Source organism: Symphalangus syndactylus, chromosome 6, assembly GCF_028878055.3.
Source record: "Symphalangus syndactylus isolate Jambi chromosome 6, NHGRI_mSymSyn1-v2.1_pri, whole genome shotgun sequence".
In the NCBI taxonomy this organism is placed as follows: domain Eukaryota; kingdom Metazoa; phylum Chordata; class Mammalia; order Primates; family Hylobatidae; genus Symphalangus; species Symphalangus syndactylus.
The window spans coordinates 139,794,656-139,819,398 of NC_072428.2; the positions used below are offsets into that span (position 1 = coordinate 139,794,656).

The 24,743-nt window shown below is 53.6% G+C and overlaps 4 protein-coding genes across 8 annotated transcripts in view; 2 read left to right on the plus strand and 2 right to left on the minus strand.

Annotated features, from left to right (window-relative positions):
* LOC129485186 (uncharacterized) overlaps positions 1 to 5,741 on the minus strand; it is a 26,096-nt gene extending 20,355 nt beyond the window's left edge. For 3 of the 4 annotated variants that reach the window (XR_008658638.2, XR_008658636.2, XR_008658634.2), the window contains exon 1: positions 4,856 to 4,997. Coding sequence is in view for 1 of the 4 variants with exons in the window: in XM_063642339.1 (XP_063498409.1) it covers positions 5,265 to 5,510 (246 nt within the window). In the remaining 3 variants the exon portion in view is untranslated. Of the gene's footprint in view, positions 1 to 4,855; positions 4,998 to 5,264 lie in introns of those variants that run through there. The other variant, XM_063642339.1, reaches the window with a different exon arrangement.
* Positions 4,957 to 19,888, plus strand: LRRC61 (leucine rich repeat containing 61). The gene is made up of 3 exons (XM_055284476.2): positions 4,957 to 5,356; positions 7,632 to 7,801; positions 18,446 to 19,888. The coding sequence occupies exon 3, from the start codon at positions 18,605 to 18,607 to the stop codon at positions 19,382 to 19,384; it is 780 nt and encodes a 259-aa protein (XP_055140451.1). The 5' UTR covers positions 4,957 to 5,356; positions 7,632 to 7,801; positions 18,446 to 18,604; the 3' UTR covers positions 19,385 to 19,888.
* LOC129485492 (putative protein ZBED10P) lies at positions 11,639 to 14,473 on the plus strand. Its single transcript, XM_055284718.2, is given in 3 exon segments — positions 11,639 to 11,804; positions 11,860 to 12,423; positions 12,426 to 14,473. Coding segments are annotated over 3 exon segments (1,155 nt in total). The 3' UTR covers positions 12,851 to 14,473.
* Positions 19,889 to 20,045: 157 nt separating the features above from the next.
* On the minus strand, positions 20,046 to 23,406 carry RARRES2 (retinoic acid receptor responder 2). 2 transcript variants are annotated; one of them, XM_063642340.1, is made up of 6 exons: positions 23,305 to 23,406; positions 22,181 to 22,374; positions 21,845 to 21,949; positions 20,728 to 20,823; positions 20,331 to 20,454; positions 20,046 to 20,156 (listed from the first exon to the last, which is right to left on the minus strand). In XM_063642340.1, exons 2-5 carry the CDS (start codon positions 22,352 to 22,354, stop codon positions 20,341 to 20,343), a joined length of 489 nt encoding a protein of 162 aa, XP_063498410.1. In that variant the 5' UTR covers positions 22,355 to 22,374; positions 23,305 to 23,406; the 3' UTR covers positions 20,046 to 20,156; positions 20,331 to 20,340. The 2 variants fall into 2 exon arrangements, with proteins under 2 accessions (XP_063498410.1, XP_063498411.1); XM_063642341.1 differs by lacking the exon at positions 23,305 to 23,406 and adding an exon at positions 22,649 to 22,667.
* Positions 23,407 to 24,743: the final 1,337 nt, after the last annotated feature.

A 24,743-nucleotide genomic window follows, 5' to 3' on the forward strand; every position in this document is an offset into this window, starting at 1 on the left:
CTGTGCTCAGAGATCATTATGGAGCGGTCTGATCTCTGCCAAAAGACACGAGGGATTTCTGGGAGCAGCACAAGCTAAGACAAAGACATGGAACAGATTCTTTCCTAGAGCTTTCAGAGAGAGTACAACACCTTGATTTCAGACATCTACCCTCCAGAACCATGAGACAATACATTTCTGTTGTTTTAGGCTATGCTGTTTGTGGTATTTTCTTACTGTAGTCCTGGAAAACTAATAAAGATGCCAACTTTAAAATGTACAGAGTTGCCAGGTGTGGTGGCTCATGCCTGTAATCCCATCACTTTGGGAGGCCGAGGTGGGCGGATCACGAGGTCAGGAGTTCAAGACCAGCCTGGCCAATATGGTGACACCCCATCCGTACTAAAAATACAAAAATTAGCCGGGCGTGGTGGTGCAGAGCTGTAGTTCCAGCTACTTGGGAGGCTGAGGCAGAAGAATCGCTTGAACCTGGAGAGCCGAGATCGCACCACTGCACTCCATCCTGGGTGACAGAATGAGACTCCTTCTCAACAACAGTAGCAACAACAACAAAACAAACAAACAAAGAACGTACAGTTTTTCAAGATTCTTCTAGGGGGCCCGTGAGCCCAAAAATTTGCTTTAGATCAGTGTTTTTCAAAAGCTTACATACACCATGTGATTCTAACGCATTTCACTCCCTTAGGGGTTTATTTTAAAAGTCATTTTCTGGGCTCCTTCCAGACCCACAGAATGGGTGTGGGCATTGTAGTCTGCATTTTCAAACAAGTTTCCCAAGTTCTTCTACATCCCAAAACACTGCTGAAGTAGGAAGATACCTGGGCTGTAGACAAAAACTTGGATTTAATCTTCACCTGGTCTATTACTGAGCAAGTCTTGTCAATTTAGGCAATTTAAGAGTTAAAGTATACACTCTACTGGGAAAATCCCCGGTTCCAAGTCGAGCGACTCTGACACTTATTCACTGCACAGCATTTGTAAAATTGGGGGTGTGGAACAGACTTTTTTTTTTTTTTTTTTTGAGACGGAGTCTCACTCTGTTACCTAGGCAGGATAGAGTCCAATGGCGTGAGCTCGGCTCACCACAAGCTCCGCCTCCCAGGTTCAAGCGATTCTCCTGCCTTGGCCTCCCGAATAGCTGGAATTACAGGCCTGCACCCCCATGCCTAGCTAATTTTGTATTTTTAGTAGAAACAGGGTTTCTCCATGTTTCTCAGGCTGGTCTTGAACTCCCGACCTCAGGTGATTTGCCTGCCTCGGCCTCCCAAAGTGCTGGGATTACAGGCATAAGCCACCATGCCTGACCCAGAACAGACTTCTTAAGGGCCTGTCTAGCTCTGACATTCCACAAGGCTATGAAATGGTCCAGGAAGAGTTAGGGCAGGATAGCAAATTCAGGTGCCTTTGCCTTTGGGAAGATGGAGGCAAAGCACTTTGTCCATCCAATTACTTCGTATTTATTTATTTATTGTTTGTTTGCCCCGACTCCAGTCTTGACAATTACTCTGCATTTTAAAACACTGTTGGGGCTAACCCCACCAGCTTCTCCCCTGACCCAAGACAGAGTTAGCAGCTAATGTAGCTACTTCCCACTTTCTGTCACCCCTGCAAACGGGGCAAACAGGGATGCTGCATCTGGAAGCTCTAGGGGCAGAAGCCAGTCCTATTTATCCTTTTGTAAAACACCTAGCAAAATGAGATGATTTTAGGTCCACCCTCCTGAAACTTGGCTTGGCTGCAGTGACAAGTTTTGCACCTACAGGAAGATCAGCATTTCCTTCCGTTCTTCCTCTCCCAATCCATCCCTGACTGGTCTTTTGCCCTCTTTTGAGTAAGAAACTCCTTGTTTTGAAGTGTTTCTGGATTAACGCTGGAAAGGGACCAACTCTGAGCCCATAGTATGGATCCCATGTAACAGTACTCTTACCAGAAAAGGGGTTTCACCCCAGACCCCAAGGGCAGGTTCTTGGATCTTGCACAGGAAAGAATTTAGGGTGAGTCGCAGAGTACAGTAAAGTTAAAATGGTTTATTAGAAACTAATCTATTAGAGTAGGGTGTCCTCAGGAAGCAAGAGGAAGAACGCCCTACCTCAAGTGTAATGCTTGCTTGTGTAGGATATTAGAGCTAAGAATAGTGTATTTTATTACAAAGGCTTGTGATCGGCTTATGACAGACCATCTGTATTGTTATTCTCTTGTGCAACTAATTTCAGAAAGAATTTATGAGTGGACTATTATCTTTAGGGCAGAATATAGTTTAAATTAAGAATGCCTTTTTCCAGGCCGGGCGCCATGGCTCATGCCTGTAATCCCAGCACTTTGGGAGGCTGAGGCAGGTGGATCACTTGAGGTCAGGAGTTTGAGACCAGCCCGGCCAATATGGCAAAACCCCGTCTCTACTAAAAATATAAAAATTAGCCAGGTAAAGTGGCGCACATCTGTAATTCCAGTTACTTGGGAGGCTGTGGCAGGAGAATCACTTGAACCCGGGAGGCAGAGGTTGCAGTGAGCCGAGATGGTGGCACTGCACTGCAGCCTGGGCAACAGAGTGAGACTCCATCTCCAAAACAAAAACAAGAGTGCCTTTTTCCATTAACTTGTTTCCTCAACAATAAACATCTTATGATCAAGAGTGCTGACTTCCTGGGAATGCAACCCAGCAGGTCTTGCCTTTCCCAGCCTTTATTTAGGATAGTGTCGCTCTAGTTAGGACACCTCTGACAATACAACTCAAATCATTGGTAGCTCATGAAAAGAACTCATTCTTTGACTAAACTTGAGTCAAGGTCCTCTCAGTCCTCTTTTTGACTAGACCCTGACCCTGGGCTGGTCCTTAACTCACTTAGTTCAGTTTTAGCAAGAATCCTGCTGAGTCAGCTCAGCAAAAATCCCCTACCCTTGGTATCTGATCACCTTGGCTTGCGTTCAGCAAAAATGTCCCTAACCTTTATGTGTCTTCTTAGTAATTTTCCATCTGCTGACTTCCACCCTGTTGCTTAACTATAAATCTCCACCTGTCCTTGTATTTGATGTTAAGCCTGATTTTTTTTGCCCCTACTGCATAACCCCTATTGCAGCTGTTCTTGAATAAAGTCTCTCACCTTAACAATTGTTTGAGTAATTTTTCTTTTAGTCCCATTTCCTACTGTAACATGCTGTGTGAGTCTCAATTTTCTGATCTGTATAATGGAGAAACTAATACTTCCATCTCCGAGGCATGGAGATCAACTGAGATTAAAAATAACTTGGATATGGCTGGGCAGGGTGGCACACACCTGCAATCCCAGCACTTTGGGAGGCCAAGGCGGGCAGATCACTTGAAGTCAAGAGTTCGAGACCACCCTGGCCAATATGGCAAAACCCCGTCTCTACTAAAAATACAAAAATTAGCCAGGTATGGTGGTTCATGCCTGTAGTCTTAGCTACTTGGGAGGCTGAGGCAGGAGAATTGCTTGAACTCAGGAGGTGGAGGTTGCAGTGAGCTGAGATCACGCCACTGCACTCCAGCCTGGGCAAGAGAGTGAGACTCCATCTCAAAAAAATAAAAATAAATAACTTGGATAAAGTGTAAAGATAAAAATCACTATTCTTGGGCAGGGGTCCCAGCTGTAGCCCAAGCTGGAGAACTAGACTGGCTTGGCATTAATTTGCTTGGGGCAGGAGAAGGGTCATCTGAAAGAGATGGGAAAAGCTGAGGTTGCCCCTGGGAAGACTAGGGAAGCCTGCCCCAAGGCCAGCCCCTTGAATACGTCCAACTCAGGAGGTGGAGAGAACTTCAAGGTAGAGGGAGACAAAAGTTGTTCACTTTGGTGCACATGTGGAACCAACATGGCACAAACAGGCATTTTGCACTCGCCCAGGGAACGTGACTTCTTTGGCTCCTGCACAATTTGTAGCTGCACGACTGGCAGAGCACCAGAGTGAATGCAGGCCCAGACGTCTCTGGGTTAGGTGTTAAGGACTTCTGGGAGTCATCAGGCAACAGGCATTTACCCCTGTCAGAGGTGTTTAAGCCAGAATTACTCCATCTTGAATAAGGGCTGGGTAAAATGAGGCTGAGCCCAACTGGGCTGCATTCATAGGAGGTTAGGCATTCTAAGTCACAGGATGAGACAGAAGGTTGGCACAAGATACAGGTCATACAGACCTTGCTGATAAAACAGGTTGCAGTAAAGAAGCTGGCTAAACCCCACCAAAACCAATATGGCAATGGGAGGGACCTCTGGTGGTCCTCACTGCTCATTATGCACTAATTATAATCCATTAGCATGCTAAAAGACACTCCCACCAGCACCATGACAGTTTACAGATGCCATGACACCATCATGAAATACCCTATATGGTCTAAAAAGGGGAGGAACCCTCAGTTCCGGGAACTGCCGGAACCCCTTTCTCTGAAACTCACGAATAATTCAACCCTTGTTTAGCATATAATCAAGAAATAACCATAAAAATGGGTAACCAGTAGCCCTGGGGCTGCTCTGCCTAGGGAGTAGCCATCCATTTATTTCTTTGCTTTCTTAATAAACTTGTTTTCACTTTACTCTATGGGCTTGCCCTGAATTCTTTCTTGCATGAGATCCAAGAACCCTCTCTTAGGGCCTGGATCAGGACCCCTTTCTGGTAACACCAGGAGACAACCTGGGTGGGTTTCCTGAACGCATAGATAAGCCTTCCACGCGGGGAGACCTGGATCCTTATCGTCTTTGTGGCCCCTTCCATCTGCACGTGCGGACGAGGCCCGGGTCGCACTCGGGCGGTCAGCCTGGCACGCACAGCGCCGTTGTGCTGGGGGCCTTGGGTGCCACCAAGTCCGGGAGGAAATCTAGGCCGCCATCTGTCCGGAGACTCGCACCTGTGACCACCACCCAACATGTATTGAATAAGGGCTTGGAGGTCCTTTCTCTAAGGCCGCACCGATAAACGATTACCGACTGTTGACCTCACGGCCCCTTCGCTTCCGGCCGCACTGCCTCGCTGCCCACGCCTGCGCACTCAGGCGGCGCAGGCAAGAGGAACGTACCAACTGCGGGGCGGGGGGTGCCCGCGAAGACCCCCGCAGGCTGCGCTCCCGGAACTAACCCCTGGCGCATCCCGGAATCCAGAGCGCCTACTGCGGCCTTTGGCCAGGCCCCCTGGGCGCGTTCCGGGAGCTCAGGCCTGCGGCGCTGGGAGAAGCACGTTGGCCGACACGTCGGGTGGTGGGCGCGCGGCCCAGGGGTCAGGGGCCGCTAGGCGGCGGGCGGCGGGGCTGCGGCTCTTACCTGCAGAGGAGGCACCGGCTCTGCGGTGCGGAGTTGCGCCGGACTTCCCGGCTTGGCCAGTGGCTCCGCAGGCTGCCGGCTCCACCCCTCAGGTAAGCGGGGACTGGGCCGCCGAGGTTCAGGGAAGGCGGCGGCTGTCGGGGCCCGTGCCGGCCCCGGGTAGCCACCTCCTGGGCCAGCCGTACCCCCGCGCCGAAACACACTGGGAGAGGCCAGAATCTTCTGGAACAGCCAGCCCTTACCCATCTCTCCCTCTGTGCCGAGAACTGCCCTGAAATACTGTGATATTAATTAAACTCGTTTAACCCTAACAATCTCATGAGGCGGGTGCTGTTATATTCCCATAATGTAGACCAGGAAACCGAGGCGTGTGCTGGAGCAGGATCACCGCCGTGCTCAGAGATACGCTCTGGATGCCATGCTCTGACTCCATTGCTAGCCCTAAGCTTCCAGAAAGGAGCAGAGTGCTGCCGTGTAGTTTGTAACAGATCTCCCTTTGTGTCACTTTTTTGCACAGTATGAAACCTAATGATGCATGATTATCATTTAAAACATCTTGCTTAGACTTTATAAGTACTCAAATTTGCGTGTGGGACAAAACCCCAAAACATACAATGGCTTGCTCTCTTTTCACACGTTCACCTCCTCCAATCCCTTTCGCTCACCACCTTTCAATCTTCTCACAGAGGTTGTGGAGGAAGATGAGACTTGAGGGCCCAGCAGGTGCTTAAAATCCCCTGCCTGGTGGGGGTGGAGTAGACACTCTCTCCCCGCAGTGCTGGAGTTGAGAGCAGAGGTTCTGGAGGGACTGGGTGGAGTGAGGAGTGAGAAAGGCCTGGCATAATCATGGAATGCCCGGGGTGGGGTTCTACTTCTCTTGCAGGCACAAGAGAAGTAGAAGAGTGGCCCCTTTCCTTCTGGGCACGCACTTGGGAAAAGGCTTGGTATAAGAACAGTGAGAAGAACGTGTCTAATTTCTTGAGCCAGTGTGCGGAGGTGCTTCCCAGCCCAGGCTAAGCCAGATCACTCAGCCAGCCGCTGGCTGCCTTTATAGATGTACGGTTCTCCCTGAGCAATCAACACGCCTGGCTCTCAGGCATAAGCTGCCTCACTTCCCTTCTGCACAGCCCTCCGGGACTTGCCTGCCACCAGACCCATCCTACTTTCTCTGTCAGGAAAAATGAGATTTCTTCCTGGTCTCTTGAGGCCAATCCCTTCCACCGCCTGTGCCCTGGATCCCTTTCTCCAGGAAGCTTCTCTTCCCTGTGTAGTTAGCCTCCCCGCTCTTCCCAGGGCACCTTCTGTTTGGGGACAGAGCCAAGCCTTTTGCCTCCCATCCCCACCTCCAGCATTCCCAGTTCCTGCTTCTCCCCAACTTCCTGCTGTACCGCCCACTGAAGGGACCTTTGACCCCGCTGACCACTGCTTTTGGAAAGTCTTTTCTTGGTTTCCCTAAGTTCACTTTACTTTGGTTTTTCCTTGTCTCTCTCCTCTGCCTCTCAGAGTCACCTTTGAGATCTGCTCATCCTCTCACCTCCCTGTGTTGTCAGCATTACCTGGGCAGCCCCCTCTGGTGTTTTCCCTCAGTTTCTCTAGAAACTTGCCTGAAGATTTGCCCCAAAATAGCCCACATGGACCTGTGTGAGTAAAGAGGATCACTGTGGAGTCTCTCTCCATCGTTTCCTCCTCTTCCACTTGAGGCTTAGGCATGGGCCACATCCTGAACAGCTCTCCCCACAGTCTCCTCCACCCATTCTGCCATCACCCCGCCCTGCCGTCACCCTGGCCTGGCCCTCTTTCCCTTTTGCCTCCCAGGGATGTGCCTGCTTCCCATGTGGCCTGGCTAGTGCGCTTTCCTGACTGCTGCCCAGATGATGGACTGTGGGCAGGCTTGCAGCCCAAAAGGCCGTGCCTCAGCTTAGAAGCCCTTGGAATCTTGTCTTCTTGTGGTTGTAGGCCTCCGAAGTGTTGTCAGCTGTGGTGATCTGTGTCACAAGTAACTTCTTTTTTTTGAGACAGGGTCTGGCTCTGTTGCTCAGGCTGGAGTGCAGTGATGCAGTCACAGCTCACTGCAACCTCCACTTCCCTGCTCAAGCCATCTTCCTGCCTCAGACTGCCAAGAAGCTGGGACCACAGGCGCGGGCCATCACAGCTGGCTGATTTTTTTTGTATTTTTTTGTAGGGACAAGGTTTTGCCATGTTGCCAAAGCTGGTCTCAACCCCCTGAGTTCAAAGCAGTCCACCCATCTTGGCTTCCCAAAGTGCTAGGATTACAGGCGTGAGCCACCACACCTGGCCACAAGTAACTTCTTGGTTATAAAGTGCTGGAATTTATCAATGACTTTCTTTTTAAAATTTACGTTTTAGATTCATTTGAATTCAAGGTTGGCTCTCAACAGCGCCAGCTGCACTGTCATCCTAAAGTACTTCTGTGGAAGAGAACATGGTGGTGTTACTGTTGTACCACTGATGACACAAAATCCCAGATCTACCTGACGGGTCTGCGAGGATTGAAGATTGTGCAGCAATAGCCTAAGGTAAACAACACCTTGCAAGACGGGTCTAAGCTCTTCAGTGTAATAGACCCTGTTTCTCAGTAGGTCAGCCTGGGGACCCCCCAGGGATCCCTCCCCGCCTCATAGCACCGTACCCCACTTTCCCCCTGGTCTAATGATGAGCCCATTTCTAGGTTGTCATCTCATCCTGAGCCCCAAGTGCCAGCCAGGCAGCTACTCTCCTCTATTCATATCTTGAAGGCACAGTGCTGGCTCATAGTAGACATTTGATGAATTTCTGTTAAATGATTGAGTGAATCAAGAGTATCTACAGAGTATAGCATTTATGATGAGACAAAGCTAATTGGGAAACAGAAAAAGATTGGTGTCCTGGGGTAACTGGGTAGGTCTTAAGATGAAGATTCTGGGGTGTGCTGGGTGCAGTGGCTCACACCTGTAATCCCAGTACTTTGGGAGGCTGAGGCAGGGGGATCGCTTGAGCCCAGGAGTTCAAGACCAGCTTGGGCAACATGGTGAAATCCCGTCTCTGCAAAAAACACAAAAATTAGCTGGGTGTGGTGTTGCACATCTGAAGTCCCAGCTACTTGGGAGGCTGAGGTTGGGAGGATTACTTGAGCCCAGGAGGCAGAGGTTGCAACAAGCTAGATCATGCCACTGTATTCCAGCCTGGGTGACAGAGCAAGACCCAGTCTAAAAAAAAAAAAAAAGACTTTGGAGTGTGACTGTGTTCCGCAGACAGCCTGTGGAGGCCTGGATGTTCACACTCTGGGGTTGCAGTTTCCTCAGTCATGAAGTGAGAGTTAAGTCCCTTCCAGTGTGACATCTGAGAGCAGTTGTGGGCCCAGGACAGCAGCCTGTGTTTTCTTTGCAGCTTTACCTAGCCCCTCCACAAGCGTCACCTTGCAATAGGCCTTCAGTTCTTGGATTTATTGGTGGCTGAAAGTTCTTGCGAGATGGGCTCGAAGTTGTTGCCACTTAACCCTTCTGAGGTTCTTCTGGCTGGGAGGAGCTCCTCTTTCTGGCCAGAGTCTTGCTTGAGCCTTCTTAGCCATCTTGTCACCTGTTATAGGCAGCCCTGCCATCTCTGGTGACCCTTTTTAAACATTACCCTGGTGAGTAATGTTTAACATCACTCATTGTCAGATCTTTTTTATCTTTTTTTTTTTTTTCTGAGTTTCAGTACCAGTAAGTCTTTATTTATTCATTATATCTTTCCAGGGAAAGGAGAAGGGAAGTGAAAAGGGTCAGCATGTGTGTTACAAAGTGATTAGAAAATGGGAAAGGAAGTACCTGATACAGAAAAATCAACCATCCAATAGATGCACCCCAGAAATGGAGTAACCAAAGCCCAAGGGGCCCTGGTCTCCTACAGTTCAGGAATGAGGGGCAGGGATCAGGGAAGGTACAAGCCTTTCTACCCTCCCTCCCTGCCCCTAAATTCAAGATTTCACATAAAGCTTTGGTTTCTAGCAGTAAACATGGGGTTACATTCATCTCTCTCCTTTTAAACAATCTTGTAGCCACTTTGACATAAGTTCTTGCACCGGGCCGGGCATGGTGGCTCACACCTGTAATCCCAGCACTTTAGGAGGCCAAGGAAGGAAGATTGTTTGAGCCCAGGAGTTGGAGTCCAGCCTGGGCAACATACTGAGATCTTGTCTCTACAAAAAAATAAAAAGAATTGGTCAGGCGTGTTGGTGTACACCTGTAGTACCAGCTACTTGGGAGGCTGAGGTGGGAGGATCGCTTAAGCCTGGGAGGTTGAGGCTGCAGTGAGCCAAGATTGTACCACTCCACTCCAGTCTGGGTGACAGAGCAAGACCTTGTCTCAAAAAAAAAAAAAAGTTTCTTGCACTTGCATAAAAGTTCCTAAGTGACTTGGATATATACTCATATTACTTTGCCTGGTCTCCTGACCCCACTTCTACGTGGAAGGCCCCCGGTTGCTTCTCCCTTCTTTGAGATTACGGATTAAGTAGGTTTGATCCATCCAAATAGTGTCTTCAGTGTTTGGGGTGAACCACATTGACTTAGGGTGGGAACAAGCGATGGAGGGTTCCTAACTTCTTCAGGTTGTTCTCATACATCATTTAAGAGTTGCAGAGATAGCCCGAGAATTCAATATATGCGTGTGTGGGTATGTAGGTTTTCTTTTGGGGTAGGTGAATGGAGAAGAAGGTACAGTAGAAGTCAAGTTTTTAGGGCAGAAGATCTGGTCCAAAATAGGAAATAGAGGAAGGGAAACACAAAGAAAGGATAGTTCAAAATCCCTACTTCAATATGAGGGTCCCCCAAACTCATGTTTTACATCCTTTTTGCCTGGTTCAGAACTTTCTGTAAAGATACTTTGGCCATTTTTCTTTCAATACAAAAAAGTTTGTAAACAATAAAACCCCAAAAGAACATGGAGAAAGACCAACACAGTACAGTTACACAAACTAGACCACCTAGCAGTCAACAACTGCTACAAAGTCCAGACAAATACAGGAACTAGAGGGGGCAACATCAGGGGGAAACAAACCCAGGATCAGATGTGCACCCCTGAACACGTTCTATCATGCTTGTCCCATTCCAGCCCAGCAAGGGAGGTTTGCAGTGATCCTATAGCATGTAAATGAAGCCCCCTTTTCTCCTTAGTTACCGTGATACTGAATCAGCGCTGCAGCAGGGCAGGACGCTGGCTGTGCACACCACATGAAGAGGCCCTCCTTACAGGGCGCCCTTGAACCCAAGAATTTGGAAACGTTAAGAATTTTAGTCCTTGCTTCATATATCCTTCCCTAGACAGCACAGGATGGGTACAGGGGCACCGGTCTTAAAATTTAGCCTTCCTAAGTCACGTTTTTTACGAATACACACACATACCCTCTGTTGTGGATGGTAGGCCTAGCACAATCCAGTGAAGGACAGATCTGGTGTGTGAAGCAAGTCCCATGCCCTAGGATTAGGAAACCCTCAGCTAACCTTGGTGTCCCCTGGTGTCTCTGCACCTTAGTCTAATTTTCAATCTTCCAGTAGCCAGAGATCAAGTCTTGATGCAATCCAGTTGAAACCTAGTCTCCCGTGAAACATTTTGAAGGTGGGGGGGTTTCAGGAGGACACTGTGGCAGAAAAGCCAAGTCTCTGGCAAACATGAGGTAGTTCAGTAGGCTGGGTCCTCCATATAGTTGCTCTTCGTGGTTAGAAAAACAACCGGAAGTATCCTGCTATGCAGGCCTGGAGCTTCTGCCGACTTATCCCTGAGGTTGCTCAGTACCTGGGAAGAGTAAGGAGTGAGGGACCGAGATTAAAGTAGACAACATCACAAACAACATTAAGGGGAATAAAAGCTAAGATGCATGGACGCATGGGTAACACAGCTAGTGCTGCGGACACCTGGGAGACGGGGGACCGAGGTACAGTATCCAAGGGAGAAAATCAGTCCCATCGCACTGGCCCGGAGCTGGGTGGGGTGAGTGTGGGAGCTGCAGGTCTGCAGCAGTCCCCCAGCCACACTGTCTGCCTGTCTCCGCCACCCATTGCTTGGGACAGTTCCCAGCACCCTGTCCCAAGAGTGGGCTGTGAGGAAACAAGATGTGAATAAAGCCTGGCCTGCCCGTGACGGATTTCCTCCCTCAGAAGGTAGTGGCTGTGGGTTGGGTCCGTTATCTGGTCTCATGCTTAATCATTTCACTCCAGCATGGGAAATACTATGATTACCTGTCCTTCTTAAAAAGGAAAACAACTTCCCTGTCCAGGCCACTTTTGAGAGCTGGAGATTCTAGGGGTGATGCCTCAAAGCATGTAGGCTCCTGAGTGATTTCCCCCAGCTGCCCTCGTTTGCATTTGGATAGAGCTTGGTTGGAGTTCCAAGGGCTGATGCTGGGAACCTTGCTCTGGGTGCGAGGCCTGCCCCTGGAGGGAGCCGCGGAGGACTGGCAGCTGGAGGTGCTGGAGCAGGCCAGCCTGTGGCTGGGCCATTGCTTCCTGCAGGCGGCCTTCCTGGTATCGAGCGGCTGCCCCAGCCTGGAGCAGGCGGCCAAGGGCGAGGGCTGTACCCACATCCCTTGTTTCGCCCACTGCCTCGACTCCCTGGTGAGAAACTTTCTGTGTCACCATCACAGTGTCCAGATCATCCTGGGCACTGCCAGAGCCACCTGCAGCCATTTCTAAGGCTCTGTGGAGGCCCAGGGACTCCTCACCCAGTTCCAGCGCCAGCGCGGCCTCCCAGCCCACCAGCCCTTTGAGGAGCTCTTGGACCACTGGGTCTCAGCCTACCACCTGCTGGAGTGGCTGGTGGAGCAGCAGCAGCCCCTTTCAAGAGTACAAGGGCAGGCACCAGCTGGGGAAGGCTGGTGTCGCCTTGTCAGCCACATTCTGGAGCCTGGCAGACAGCCTCAGCAAGTTCCTGCAGTCCTCTCTGAGCCATGTGCTGCCCCAGCTGCGCTACCTGCACATCTTCCTGGAGCAGGTTCACGCACACTTTAAGGAGTAGAGTGTCAGGGAAGGGGGCGCAGCCATCCGGCTGAGTGAGGGGTTGGCCCTGCAGCTCTACACTGACTGTCAGCTCAACAAGCTCTTCTACCGCGAGGAGTTTGTGCTGGCCACTTTGCTGGACCCTTGCTTCAAGGGGAAGATTGAGGCCATCCTGTCGTGGGGGCCAACATTGACCACTGGAAGCAAGTCCTCGTGTACAAGGTGAAGGAGATTAGGGTGTCTGAATACTCTTTGACTGCCCCAAGCCCCCTGCAAAGCCCCAGGGGTCTGTGCGTGGACTCCACCAGGGTAGCCAAGAGCTCCGGGGTGGAGGGGAGGAGCCAGGGGGAGCCTCTGCAGAGCAGCGGCCGCTCTGGGGCCTTCCTGCTGGCCCAGAGGGAGAAGGGCTTGCTGGAGAGCGTGGGGCTGCTGGCCTCCGAGAGGAGCGGGGGCTCGCTGTCCACCAAGAGCCACTGGGCCAGCGTCATTGTCAAGAAGTATCTGTGGGAGAATGAGACCGCTGGAGCCCAGGATGACCCCCTGGCTTACTGGGAGAAGAAGCGAGAAGCCTGGCCACCACCTATCTGTCTTACCCCTGACAGGAGCCTTCTCTGAAGGCATCTTTGCCTCCCTGAACAGCCCCACCCTTGTAGAGCAAAACTCTTCTCTCAAGGTGGAGGCCATTGAGCATCTCCTCTTCTTGAAGACCAACCTGGAGCAGTTTCCCAACTACACCCTGCCTCCCCTCGTCTGCTCTAGTGGTGACCTGGCCAAGGGGATACAGACCCTGCAGTCCGCTCAGGGTGGGGTGGCAGACATGGCAGGTGCCGGTGCTCACCCTGCCCGTGAACTCCTAGAGAGCCCCTGCCTGTAGAGAGCCGGGTGTTGCATCCTGGGCGCCACATGCTGATGGCCAGAATCTTAAACCTATTTGGTAAGAAAGGGTCAGTTTCTCACTTGACAGATTGCCATATTTTTTTTTCTGGGAGATGTCATTTTCCATCTCCCCATTACTTCCTTTACGTCTAGCGGTGTGTTCCGAGAAAAGGCTTACTCTCTTCGTAGGTGACTGTGAATTTTGTACTACCTGGCTTTGTACATGTGATGCTCTGTTAAAACATAAGTGGGTGTGAAGGTCCTTGCATACACCTTGTCTGTGTGGATAAGTGGATACATGCCCTTAAAAGGCTTGCTTTCTCAAAAAGTGGCCAAGGACGTGGAATGGGCATGTGCTGGCAGGTGGGATATGTCCTCAGCCTTTGGGGGCGTGGATAAGCTATTGCAGCGCTTTCTGAGGCTTTCAGTATAAGGAGAACGAAATCCCAAGGGTAGAATAGCCATTTCCAGAGGGAATTGCACACATACTCCCACACACCAGTCTTTTGGGGGATTTCAGAGTGGCCAGAGAAACAGACTGAAGGGACTGACCAGCTAGCTAGGAGAGCTGAGACGCCAGTCCTCAAATGGTGTTCTTAACAATAGTCTATTTCCAGACTACTGGAAACCCTGGGGTTTCTTCCTTCAGTGACAGCACCCTCAGTAGCTCTCCTGGGCTCCAGGCGGCTGGCTGTACACCCTGCCTGCCATCACCTGTGCCCCGGCTTGTCCTGGACCACTTTTAAAAGGGAAGTTCCTTATTTGGAAGAGAGAAAGGATGTGTGTAGCACACGCTCATCATGGATTGCTCAGAGTTCCTTTAGGGCAGAGCTGAGGGCCTGGGATCCAGGAACCAGTGGGATTGGGTGGGAGAAGAAGGAAGGGGGTGGCCCATCACCCCAGCAAGACTTGCAACCAGGTAGCCTAAGGGCTCCTGGTCACTGGGTAGGGTGGCTGCTGAGATGCAGGTCGGAAGAGGCAGGGGAAGGCTCCAGGCCTAACTTGGAGCATGTCACTGGCCATGGGGGTGAGGGGACAGACTGTCCCCTCACTGGCTGGCAGCCCCAGGAGCCTGTTCCCTTGCCTCTCCTGGATGGGTTGTCAGCCCTGTGTTTCACTGTGACCAATTCATTATAACATTTGGATATTACTGAAAATATAAGGAAGCAGGAAAAATTAACTATACTCCTTTCATTCAGAGATAGCCTCTATCAATAGTTTGACATTTTTCCCTCTTTTACATTGAGATCATACCTTAGGTACTGTTTAGTATGTGATATTTTCATTTTCACAGTGTAATAATTGCACCTGTTAAAGTTTTGTTAACATTTAATGACTGGAGTAGTATGATTTGAATTAAAGTCTGGCCTCCAGATTGCTTAGATCACTCCACTGCCTGTAGCACTAGGTGTGGGAATGGGGTGGTGGGGACACATTCGCAGGTGATAGGGGGCCGAGTTTGTCTGCGGGAGGGGCCTCACTACTGCCCCTGGCTCTGAAGCCATTGCATCTGGATAGGAGGGGCAGGGCTTGCTGGATCTCTCCCTGCAGTGTCCTGCATCTCACTCGCAGGATCCTGACTCACATGTCGGGGTGGGGAGGATCCGAGAATGTGATGCATCCTCAGGTTGCCTTGGGCAGCATGTATGTCTGTGCTTCCATCCTCGAGCAGTCAGAACTGTTCCTGGAAGTGGCATTGTGGCTCTGCTCTGTGGCATCACCGAGCAGGCTCATTTTCTGGGAGAGGACTGGGAGGCCTAGAATGGTGAGTCAGCGAGGCTTGGGAGAAGAATGTGAGAAGGTTGGGTGGGGGTGAAAGGAAGAGGGTGAGAGAGCTTGATGGCACCGAACCAGGGGGCTTGGGCTCTAGAACCTTCACTTTCATCTAGGGGCAGTTTTGTCCCCCAGTGGACATTATCAATGTCTGGAGGCGTCTTTAGGTGTTCCAAGTGGGGTAAGGGGAGTGGTTCTGTTGGTGTCTAGTGGACAAAGGCCAGGGATGCTGCTCAGCACCCTCCAATGCACAGGACGGCCTCCACAACCAAGGCTCAGCCTGCCCAGATGGCAGTAATGCCAGGGTTGGGAAGCCCTCTTCTAGAGCGTTAGAGCCTCCAGTCCACCCGAGGCTGCTCTGGGTTGAAGCGTTCCTCCCCCTAGACTTAGCTCTGCCCTGTGGTCATCATTTCCCAGGTAGAAGACACTCACCAAGGCCTGGGACCATCTTCCCTGGTTCTCAGCCTCCCTCAAAGGGCCCAAATGCCATTCTTGTCACCAGTCCTCTTTCCAGACTCTTGCTAGGCCAGGAGGTCTCTGTTCCCTTCATTTCCATAGTTAGGACCAGGACGGCTCCTTCTGGAGGAGTGCTGAAGCAGGTGAACGTGCGGGAAGCCATCCTCCTTATGTCTGCTGGCAGCCTGATGTTAGTTGGGTCTGCACAGGTAGGCACCGGCTGGTTCTCAGTCCTACCAGGCTACCTGTTTGCAATGTGCAGGTGATGGACCAGAAACACAGCAGAGGTCACTGACCCCCAAGAGAATGAGGTTTTTGCATGACCCATCACCAAGACCCAGGTCTGCATCGTGGTGAGGGCAGGATGGGGCCACACTGGTGCAGGGCTGTGTGTTGGAGGGCAACAGGGAAGGGCCGATTTCTGTCCCGGTGGGGTCTTTCTGCTCCGTTTCCTCTTCTGTAAACCATGTTCCTGGTGTGAGCATGCACAGTTGCCTGCCTCTGTCTGCCTGCTTCTTTGGTCTCTCCCTTTGCCGAGCCATCATCTCCATCTAAAAAGCCACTGACCCAGTTCCTCAGGGCATTCACTTAACCTCTGCAGTCCCACTCTGGCCTCACCTGTGCCCAGGACTGCTCATCCAGTGGCTGTGTCTCCAGCCTCATCTCATCAGAGTCCAGTGGGGCGTCCTAGTAGTGTTGGTCTCACTCCTTAAAAGCCTTCCGTGTTCTCCTCCCTCTGGCTGCTTGGCAGAATCCTTCACAGACTCGTTCATTCAGCCTCATAGGTCAGCCTCCACCTCTGCTGCTCGTTGTGCATAGGACATCTTCCACATTCACTCCTGAAATAGTGGGTGGGTGGGAGGGGTGCCTGCTCCTGGAGAGAGGCCTGCGAGTTCTTAGAGAGCTCTGTATCCCCAGCATGGTTGGCCCCATACACTGCATGCCCTCCTTGATGCCAGCTGCCATCTCCCTGCTGATGGTGCCTGGATCCCTCCAGCCTGGAGCTCCAGCTGCCTCCTGAGCCCCACGCCACACTCACTCAAGCTGAGTACTGTATAGCTGGATGTCTTCTTGTCTCCAACCTGTCCCACCTGCATTTCACATGTCTGAGAAGGGAGCCCCGGGCTGGATGCGGTGGCTCACGCCTGTAATCCCAACACTTTGGGAGGCCGAGGCGGGCGGGATCACCTGAGGTCAGGAGTTTGAGACCAGCCTGGCCAACATGGTGAAACCCCATCTCTACTAAAAATACAAAAATTAGCCAGGCATGGTGGCACACGCCTGTAATCCCAGCTACTTGGGAGGCTGAGGCAGGAGAATCATTTGAACCCGGGAGGCGGAGGTTGTGGTGAGCCGAGATCGCACCATTGCGCCATTGCACTCCAGCCAGGCAACAAGAGTGAACTCTGTCTCAAAAAAAAAAAAAAAAAAAAAAAAAGGAGCCCTCGGCATACAGTCACCCAGCAAGATTCCCCAGGTGTCCTAGGCTCTTTTTCCTCCTCCCCATTGCTTCCTCCCCTCCTTAGGGCCTGTATCTTTTGTTTTCATAGCAGACAGGTTTTTAGTGCCTGGTCCTCCTCCTGCACCCCCCACCTTAGGGGCCAGAGCAGCTTTAATTGAATGCAAAGTTGATTGCATCACTCCCTGTTTACAAACCCCAAAAGATTCCATTCCCACTGAGGGAATCCACACTTCTTGGCAGATGCTTCCAGTCCCTTTTGGAAAGTATGTATAAATATTTGAGGTATAAATAAAAGAGAATGAGCTGGAGTGTTGCAGACTAGAAGGGAGCTAGATAAGGAAATGGGGGCCGTAAGCACAAGGACTCCCCTTCCCAGATGGGGTGGAGAGGACATAAGGATGGCAAGACCGTTTACATCCTCGCCAGCTCCCTGGTTGGGAACATAGTAAATATCTTTGTTGATGGTGTGGGAGGAGCTAAGTGGACCAGGCTCTGGGCCTGGTTTCCTTGGAGAGGGGAAAATGAAAAGTGTTGATATGTAAACTCAGTCACCGACACCCTGCATCAGATCTGCAGGGCAGGCATCACCCTGCCGGCCTGGGTGAGACTCCTGAGGCTGGGCCTGGCCAAAGTCTGCCAGGTTGGGAAAGCTGCGCTTGGAAGAGGTCTGTTATTTTCCTCACTGCTTAAATCTTGAGGTCCCTCCACCAGGCCACCCCTGCTTTGTGCCACAGTCATGCGCTGGCACCTGGACTCACCTGGTCCTGCAGCCCCTGGCAATTTGATGTGCCCCTCCCGGCTTTCTGGAGCCACCCTTCCCTCCCTCCAAGACAGCCTGCCCTTTGGGAGATTTATGTTGTATTTGCAGCTGGCACCATGCTGTCTGGCACATATATCAGTGCTGTTCCATTGATCTGTCCAGCTGAGGCCAGAGCAAAAGAGCTAGCTTTGGCGGGCAGTGAAGTGGTGGGAGCAAGGGTGTGGGACCTAGCCAGGCCACTTACCCCAGCCTTCCCTGTCCCTTCACTACCTTGACCTCAGTTTTCTCCTTTAGGACTAAAGGCCAACTTCTTATGCTCTACAGCTCCAACCAGAGGCACCAGTTGGCCCATATAATCTGGAAACAAGTTTGAATTCATTGCTGTTAGAAAGAATTGCAGTAATACTGAGTGAATCAAACAAGGCACATGTGCTCTCGTTTGCATTGCATATACATTGATTATCCCAGAAAGAAAACAAAAGAAACTGGTAATGGTGGTTACCTATTGCCTATTCAAAAATAACGGTTTAAAAAACACCCCAAAATTAATAGGGATGGATTGTGAGTGGTTACTGAAAAGGTAAAATAATGATGTTTTGCCCCTAGTTTGGATTTGACAGGAAGAACTGGTGATATTGGGCCTGAATCTGTCCAGCATGGCCCTAACCAGCCGGGGCCAGTCTGGGCTGCTCCCCTTGGGTTGGGCCTGTACCCCATCCCTGTCACTCAGATGGCTTTTGTGGCCTGTGTCCCAGTTTGGTCTTCAGGTCTTGCCTGGCCGAGATTGTTGGTTTTCATGGTAAGAGCAGGGTCAGACTCCCTGCCGTCACCTGCTGCGTAAGACACAGAAAGTGCTGCCTGCTGACTGACTGTCTCTCCTCAGGGACTGGCTGGCTTCGAGCAGGGCATTGGAACCAGGCCTCCTGGCACTGGCCTGGGGAGAGTGGAAGGTGCCTGCTTTGGGGCGAGCACCGGCTGACCCCCAGTGGAACCCTGTGACAGTCCTGCCAGGGCCCAGGCCATCCCAACCGACTTCCATCTCATGGAGCCTCCAGGGGAGAAGCCGGGAGATGCTGGTGGGCTGCAGATCACACCCCAGCTGCTGAAGTCACGCACAGGCGAGTTCTCCCTGGAGTCCATCCTGCTGCTGAAGCTGCGTGGCTTGGGACTGGCTGACCTGGGCTGCCTGGGAGAGTGCCTGGGCCTGGAGTGGCTGGACCTATCAGGCAACGCGCTCACCCACCTGGGCCCGCTGGCCTCCTTGCGCCAGCTAGCTGTGCTTAATGTCTCCAACAATCGGCTGACGGGCCTGGAGCCACTGGCCACCTGTGAGAACCTTCAGAGTCTCAATGCCGCAGGCAACCTACTGGCCACCCCGGGCCAGCTGCAGTGTCTGGCCGGGCTACCATGCCTGGAGTACCTGCGGCTCCGAGACCCTTTGGCCCGACTCAGCAACCCGCTCTGTGCCAGCCCCTCCTACTGGGCTGCAGTCCGGGAGCTGCTGCCTGGCCTGAAAGTCATTGACGGTGAGCGTGTGATTGGGCGCGGTAGTGAGTTCTATCAGCTGTGCCGAGACCTGGACAGCTCCTTGCGTCCCAGCTCCAGTCCAGGCCCCAGAGCCACCGAGGCCCAGCCCTGGGTGGAGCCAGGCTACTGGGAGTCCTGGCCCAGCCGGAGCAGCTCCATCCTGGAGGAGGCCTGCCGGCAGTTCCAGGACACACTGCAGGAGTGCTGGGACTTGGACCGCCAGGCCAGCGACAGCCTGGCTCAGTCGGAGCAGGCACTCAGTTCTGTGGGCCCCACCTCTTCCTTTGTCTTCTGAACGTGGCCCATGGCCCAGGACAGCCTGGCAGGTGGCCTCACTGCCCCCAGCTACCCTCCTTGCCCCCACACTCGTCTTGGTTGCTTCACACTGGTTACTGGCCCTGGATACTGGGCTATTGCTTTTTCCCTAAGAACAGCCCCTCCCCACCATCCCTCCACATGCTGCAAGGACACACTGAAGGGCCTCGAGCAGGTGTAAGGGCTCCCACCACCCGTGAGCCTGTGTCCGCAGCTGCTACCACTCCGGGCTGCTCCAGCCTGCGACTTAGTGGAAGGAAGTACTTCCTCCTGGAGCTATAGGCGAGAAAGGTAGGGATGGGCCAGCCTCCCGTCCCAGCTGTCGGGAGAGAGTAGGCAGGCTGAGTGGCCCAGAGCACTCCAGGAAGCGGGCCTCCCCTACCTTGCAAATGTGCCTCTCCAGACTGCTCCTGCACTTCCCTCCCATACCTTCTCTGCCCGTTCTCGTCCACACATCTATTAAATGCTTCTGTTTTCATTTGCATCCCTGCCTGGCATTTCATGGGGGCACCTCTGGCTCTGGAGCATAGGAGGCTTTGCTCACCCTGCCCAGAGGAAGGGTCCTGTCCCCCTGCCTTGTCTGGCCACCTCTGAGCTACACTGAGGAGGAAGGTGTGCAACACAAGGAGCTGAGAGGCAGCTGGGAGAGCAGCTTTATTATCATGGCCGAGGATAGAACGGGGTCCTCTCCCTGGAGGCTGGGGTCTTCCACTGGTTACCACCGGCAGCGGTCCTGGAGGCGCCACGCAGCTCTAGACAAAAGGGAAACAGGTTTGGGGGTGGGGGAGGTTGCTTCAGCCCCAGCCCCAGCTTTCCTCCCAGGCTCCTGACCTGTCCCCTCCCAGGCTCCCAAAGCCCAGCCCAGCCCCTCAGCATTCCCAGGGCTGGCCCCATCCAGACGGTGCTCTCTGCCCCCTGGTGCCTACCAGTGCTGGCTCAGCTGCGGGGCAGGGCCTTGGAGAAGGCGAACTGTCCAGGGAAGTAGAAGCTGTGGGGGTCCTCACCAGCCCGCTGCACCCTGATGCACTGGGTCTCCTGGTGCTCAGGCTCCTGCCAGCACCCAAAACTGTTCAGGCAGTGTAGGAGGGGCGGGCAGTGCCCGGGAGAGTGGGGCAGGCAGTGCCAGTGGAGGGCTGCCAGCATCCTGGGCCAGGCCCACCTCCACATCCCCTGGAGAATGTCCAAACTAGGCACAGCGCCTTCTAGCCCCCACTGCCCTCCCTCCCCCTTGGCCAAGCTTCTGCCTCGGGACCGGCCCATAGGCTCAGCTTCCATCCATCTTCCCAGCCCTGTCCCCACCTCTGCACCTTTGCCCCTTCTTACCCACAGAACCTGGGTCTCTATGGGGCAGTGGACCATCCGGCCCAGAACTTTGTCCTCAGAGCCCAGTTTGATGCAGGCCAGGCATTTCCGTTTCCTCTGTGGGGGAGTGGAGAGCATGGGGTGAGCAGTGGAAAGGGGTGAGGGAGGCCTGGGCACCATGAGGGTGGGAGCTGGGGCTGCCCATCATGGGACGAGATCCCCAGCTAGGCCCTCGAGCCCAGGAGCAAGAGGTCATGCAGGCCAGCAGGTTTCAGGCACAGCCACCCTAGAATGTCGGAAGTCAGACCCATGCAGTTTTCAAACTATGGAGCTTTCGTGTGTGTGCAGGCAGGAGTCCTTCCCAGATGGGTTGTGTGGCACATGCATGAACACACATGTATATGGTTTGTATGCAGGAGTGTGGGTGGATGGGTGTGTGATATATGCATGGATTTGTCTGCTTATGCTCGTGTGAAGGCAAGAAACCTCTCTGATGGGTTCTTCCCACCCAGCGCCTCCAGAGTGGCTCAACTGTCACCTATTCTATTTATTAGATTTTCTTGTAAGATTTGATTTGAGGTTGGTGAATCATTGCTATAGTCCAGTGCCCTCCTTGAGCTGACAGAGGGAAATGGGGCCTTTACAGAACCTGTAATACAGAGCCCAGGCCGTGCTCACAGAGCAGGAACTAGAACACAGTCACTGCACTCCCAGCCCAGGCATCACCCCCACAGTGGAGGGTTTGCCCCCACCGTGACTGATGACTGGAGTCCTGCTAGGCTAGGAGGGCACCAGACACACCCACACAGCTGGCTCCTTCCACCCAGGCCCTGATGCTTGAGAGAGGAACTCAGACAGAGGTGAGCCCTGCTCTGATGAAGATAAGTCCAGGGTAACCAAACCATCTTCCTGTCTGCCAGGCCCCAGCTCCCACCAGCCACTCTCACAACCTTGGGCTGAGGCTGAGCCACTCCACCTCTAAGGAGGCTCTTCACAGTGGGGTCTCTAACCTCAGGGCTTCTTAATGGGCCTCCCAATTCCACGCATGCACACCCAGGCATGTGTCCCACACCCCAAACCCCAAGTTCATGCACTCACACCCAGCATGCGCCCATTGCTCTCACACCCCTTCACTCACCCCATTGGGCCTGACTTTGCACCCGGATTTCTTCCAGTCGCTCTTCCGGCAGTTTGTCTGCTGGAGCTTAAATTCCAGCCTCACAAATATTCCAGCTGGGAAGGGCTGCGGACAGACAGGCAGGCAGAGGATGGCCGGTAGCCAGCTGAGGGTGCAGAGCAAGCCCTGGTGTGATCCGCACCTCCCTCACACAGTCACATCCCAGCAGTCTGGACAGGGGCCTTTTCTCCAAAGGGCTGGGGCTCAGAGCCCAAGCACTTCTGTCCCGCTTCCTGGGAACGCCCTGGTCTCCCGGGGTGCGACCCTCCCCGCTCCCGCCGGGGCCACGCTACTCACCGTGTCCACGGCGCTCTCCACACTGGTCTCCTGGAAGGCCCACTGCACAGGCGGGTGCTTGTGAAATTCCTCCAAGGCCACCTGCAGGCCCCGGCGCTGGGCTTCCGTGAGCTCGGCGACGCCCACGCCCACCGCGCCCAGCCACAGGGCCAGCGGGATCAGCAGCCGTCGCATGCTTCCTTGTCACCCTGGCCCTGCGAAGCGGGTATGCGCCCCTCAGCTTTCTGAGCCAGCCCTAGCCGCCTCCTCCCGCGCCCTGCTCTGGTGGGGGGGGCCAGGCCTGTAGAACACTGGGCAGAGGTGAAGGAGCCTGGAAATGGCCCTTTCTCCAAATTGACCTTGAGGTTCCGCCTGGTCCTCTCCGCTCCCTCCCACCCTGCCCGCACTGTTCCCTGGGGCCTGCAGTTTTAGCAAAGTTCCCTGCCCACGCCAGGAATCAGTCAGTTCCCACTCCCACCCTCCACTTGCCCATTCTGTCTCTCCCTGGGTCTCCGGCACGACCCACTCTCCTCCCTGCCGTCCCCGGAGCCCCTCTCTCCTTTCCCCGCTCAGCCTTCTCCCCGACCGTGACTCCCTCCCCGTCCGGAATCCCCCTGCTCCCACGGGGACCCCCCCCGCCCCGCGTCCCCGAGGTCCAGGCCAGCCGGGGGAAGGGGCAGGGGCCGGGGGCCGAATACTTTTGGGAGGACCTAAACACGTGGGAGGGCCCGGACGGGTGAGAGTCGCGGGAGGCCTAACCCTCCCGGCGCGGGGTCTGCCGCGCGTGCCACCAGCCCGCCCCAGTCGCTAGGAATGGGGGTCTCGCGCCGCCCAGCCCTTGGCTTTCCCGCTTCAGGCAAAATCTTCCCTCCTTCCTCTTTTTTCTGGGGCCTTCCCCACGACCCCTCTCCCAGCCCTTCTGATCCGTCCCCTGATGCATGACTGGGGCCACCGGGGGCTCTGACCCTCCCGGAGAGCCCCGTCGATCCTGGTGGTCTTGGGACCGGAAAGCGACAGATGTGGAAACCGAGGCCCCTCAGTGAAGAGCTGCCAGGGTGGTCGCCTTAGAGCACAGGCGTTCCTCATTCCGCCTGCGCAGCTGCCCCTCCGCCTGGCTGCCACCCCAGCCCGCTTCCCCTCCTCACGTCCTTCCCTGCGCCTGGAGGTCTCCCCTGACCGTCCCGCAGCTGAAATCTTGGCCTCGCTGTCAGCCTCTTCCCGCTCTTCTTCTCGCGGGGCGGCCCCCACCTCCTCCCACCCCCACCTCCTGGACCCCCTCCAGCAACTCCGGCTCCTCCCCTCCCCCGTGGGACCGGCCTCTGGGGCGGGATGCCCTCCCGCGCCCTCCCTCCCCATCCCACCCCCCTCCTTCCCCTCGATCCAGCCCTCCTGACCCTGACCCTGTTCCTGGCCGCGGCTGCAGGCGGCTCGCCCAGGCGCGCAGCCCTGGGTCCCACCTCCCTCTGGCTCGGGCCTGAGCATTCCGCAGTCTTGGCCGGCCCGGGCCTCTTCTCCGCTGCTCTGCTCCCCCAAGGGCTTTCTGTGCCCCACTCCTGCCCAGGCAGGGCTGCCCTGTCTTGGGTCCTTTACGGGGGACCATTCCCCAGCGTCCCTGAGACACCCATCCTGTGATTTCTTCCCCTAAATACAGACATTCTCAAAACAAATGAGACCTCGATGAGGTCCCTACAGCTGATCCCACCTCCCACTCCCTGAGCCACCCTGAGAAGGAAGGTCTCTCCTTTAGGGAGGACTCTGGCGCCTGCAACCTTGATCGACAGCAAAGATGTTCAGTGTGTATCCTGCATCTGCCTTTCCTGACCATTCCTCGTGTCCCATTCTCCGTGGGATAGATTCTCACGGGGAGTGGGGGAGCCTTCGGGTGTGGCAGAACGGCATGATGGAATTCATAAGGTGAGCGGAAACTCAAGGAAAACTGTCCAAATACCGGCTCGACTCCTGGGTACGCTGGAGCAAGGATGAAGAAGCTCTGGGACTTTGCGCATCAGTAACCACCAACACCATGCCTCGGTTCCCATGCCGCACGGATCACCTGAAGTAGAGGATATGTAACTTCATGGCTCTCTCTGAACTTCTGTTTATCTGTAAGATGGGGACCAGAAACTCTGTCTTAAGGAGTTGTTTTGAGGATTAAATGAGGAAACATGAAAAGCAACTGATGTCCAGTGCCGAGCACAAGGCTTTTGTCCCCTACTTACGCACCCCTAACCAGGATTCTCCACTTAGAGCTAAGAATTTCCTTTACAGTGTGCTCTGGGGGCACCAGAAAGAAACTCGGCTTCCATTAACCACTTCCAGGTGCCTGAAATCCCACCACTACTTAGGGCATTTCACTCCCCAGCTGTGAGCTACTCAGCCGCCCTTAAGCAGAAACAGATGGGATCTGCGTTCCCTGAAAGCTTTAGATGGGGTTAGAGAGAAAAGATGCACCCAAATATGTTTCCCAGCCCAAGAACTTGAAGGAAACCAAAATATTTCACCTCAAAAAATACTTCTTTGACACATTTCAAGGTGGCTGTTCAGAATGGCTGGAAATAGAATAACCAAAAAGCTGTCTTTTTGT

Coding starts and splice junctions, on each gene's coding strand:
- LRRC61 (XM_055284476.2), top strand. CDS start 18,605: ATGGAGCCTCCAGGGGAGAAGCCGGGAGATGCTGGTGGGCTGCAGATC.
- RARRES2 (XM_063642340.1), bottom strand. CDS start 22,354: ATGCGACGGCTGCTGATCCCGCTGGCCCTGTGGCTGGGCGCGGTGGGC. Junction 20,824..21,844: donor GCAAAGTCAGGCCCAATGGG/GTGAGTGAAGGG, acceptor ACTCCCCCACAG/AGGAAACGGAAATGCCTGGC. Junction 20,455..20,727: donor TAGAGACCCAGGTTCTGTGG/GTAAGAAGGGGC, acceptor GGGTGCTGGCAG/GAGCCTGAGCACCAGGAGAC.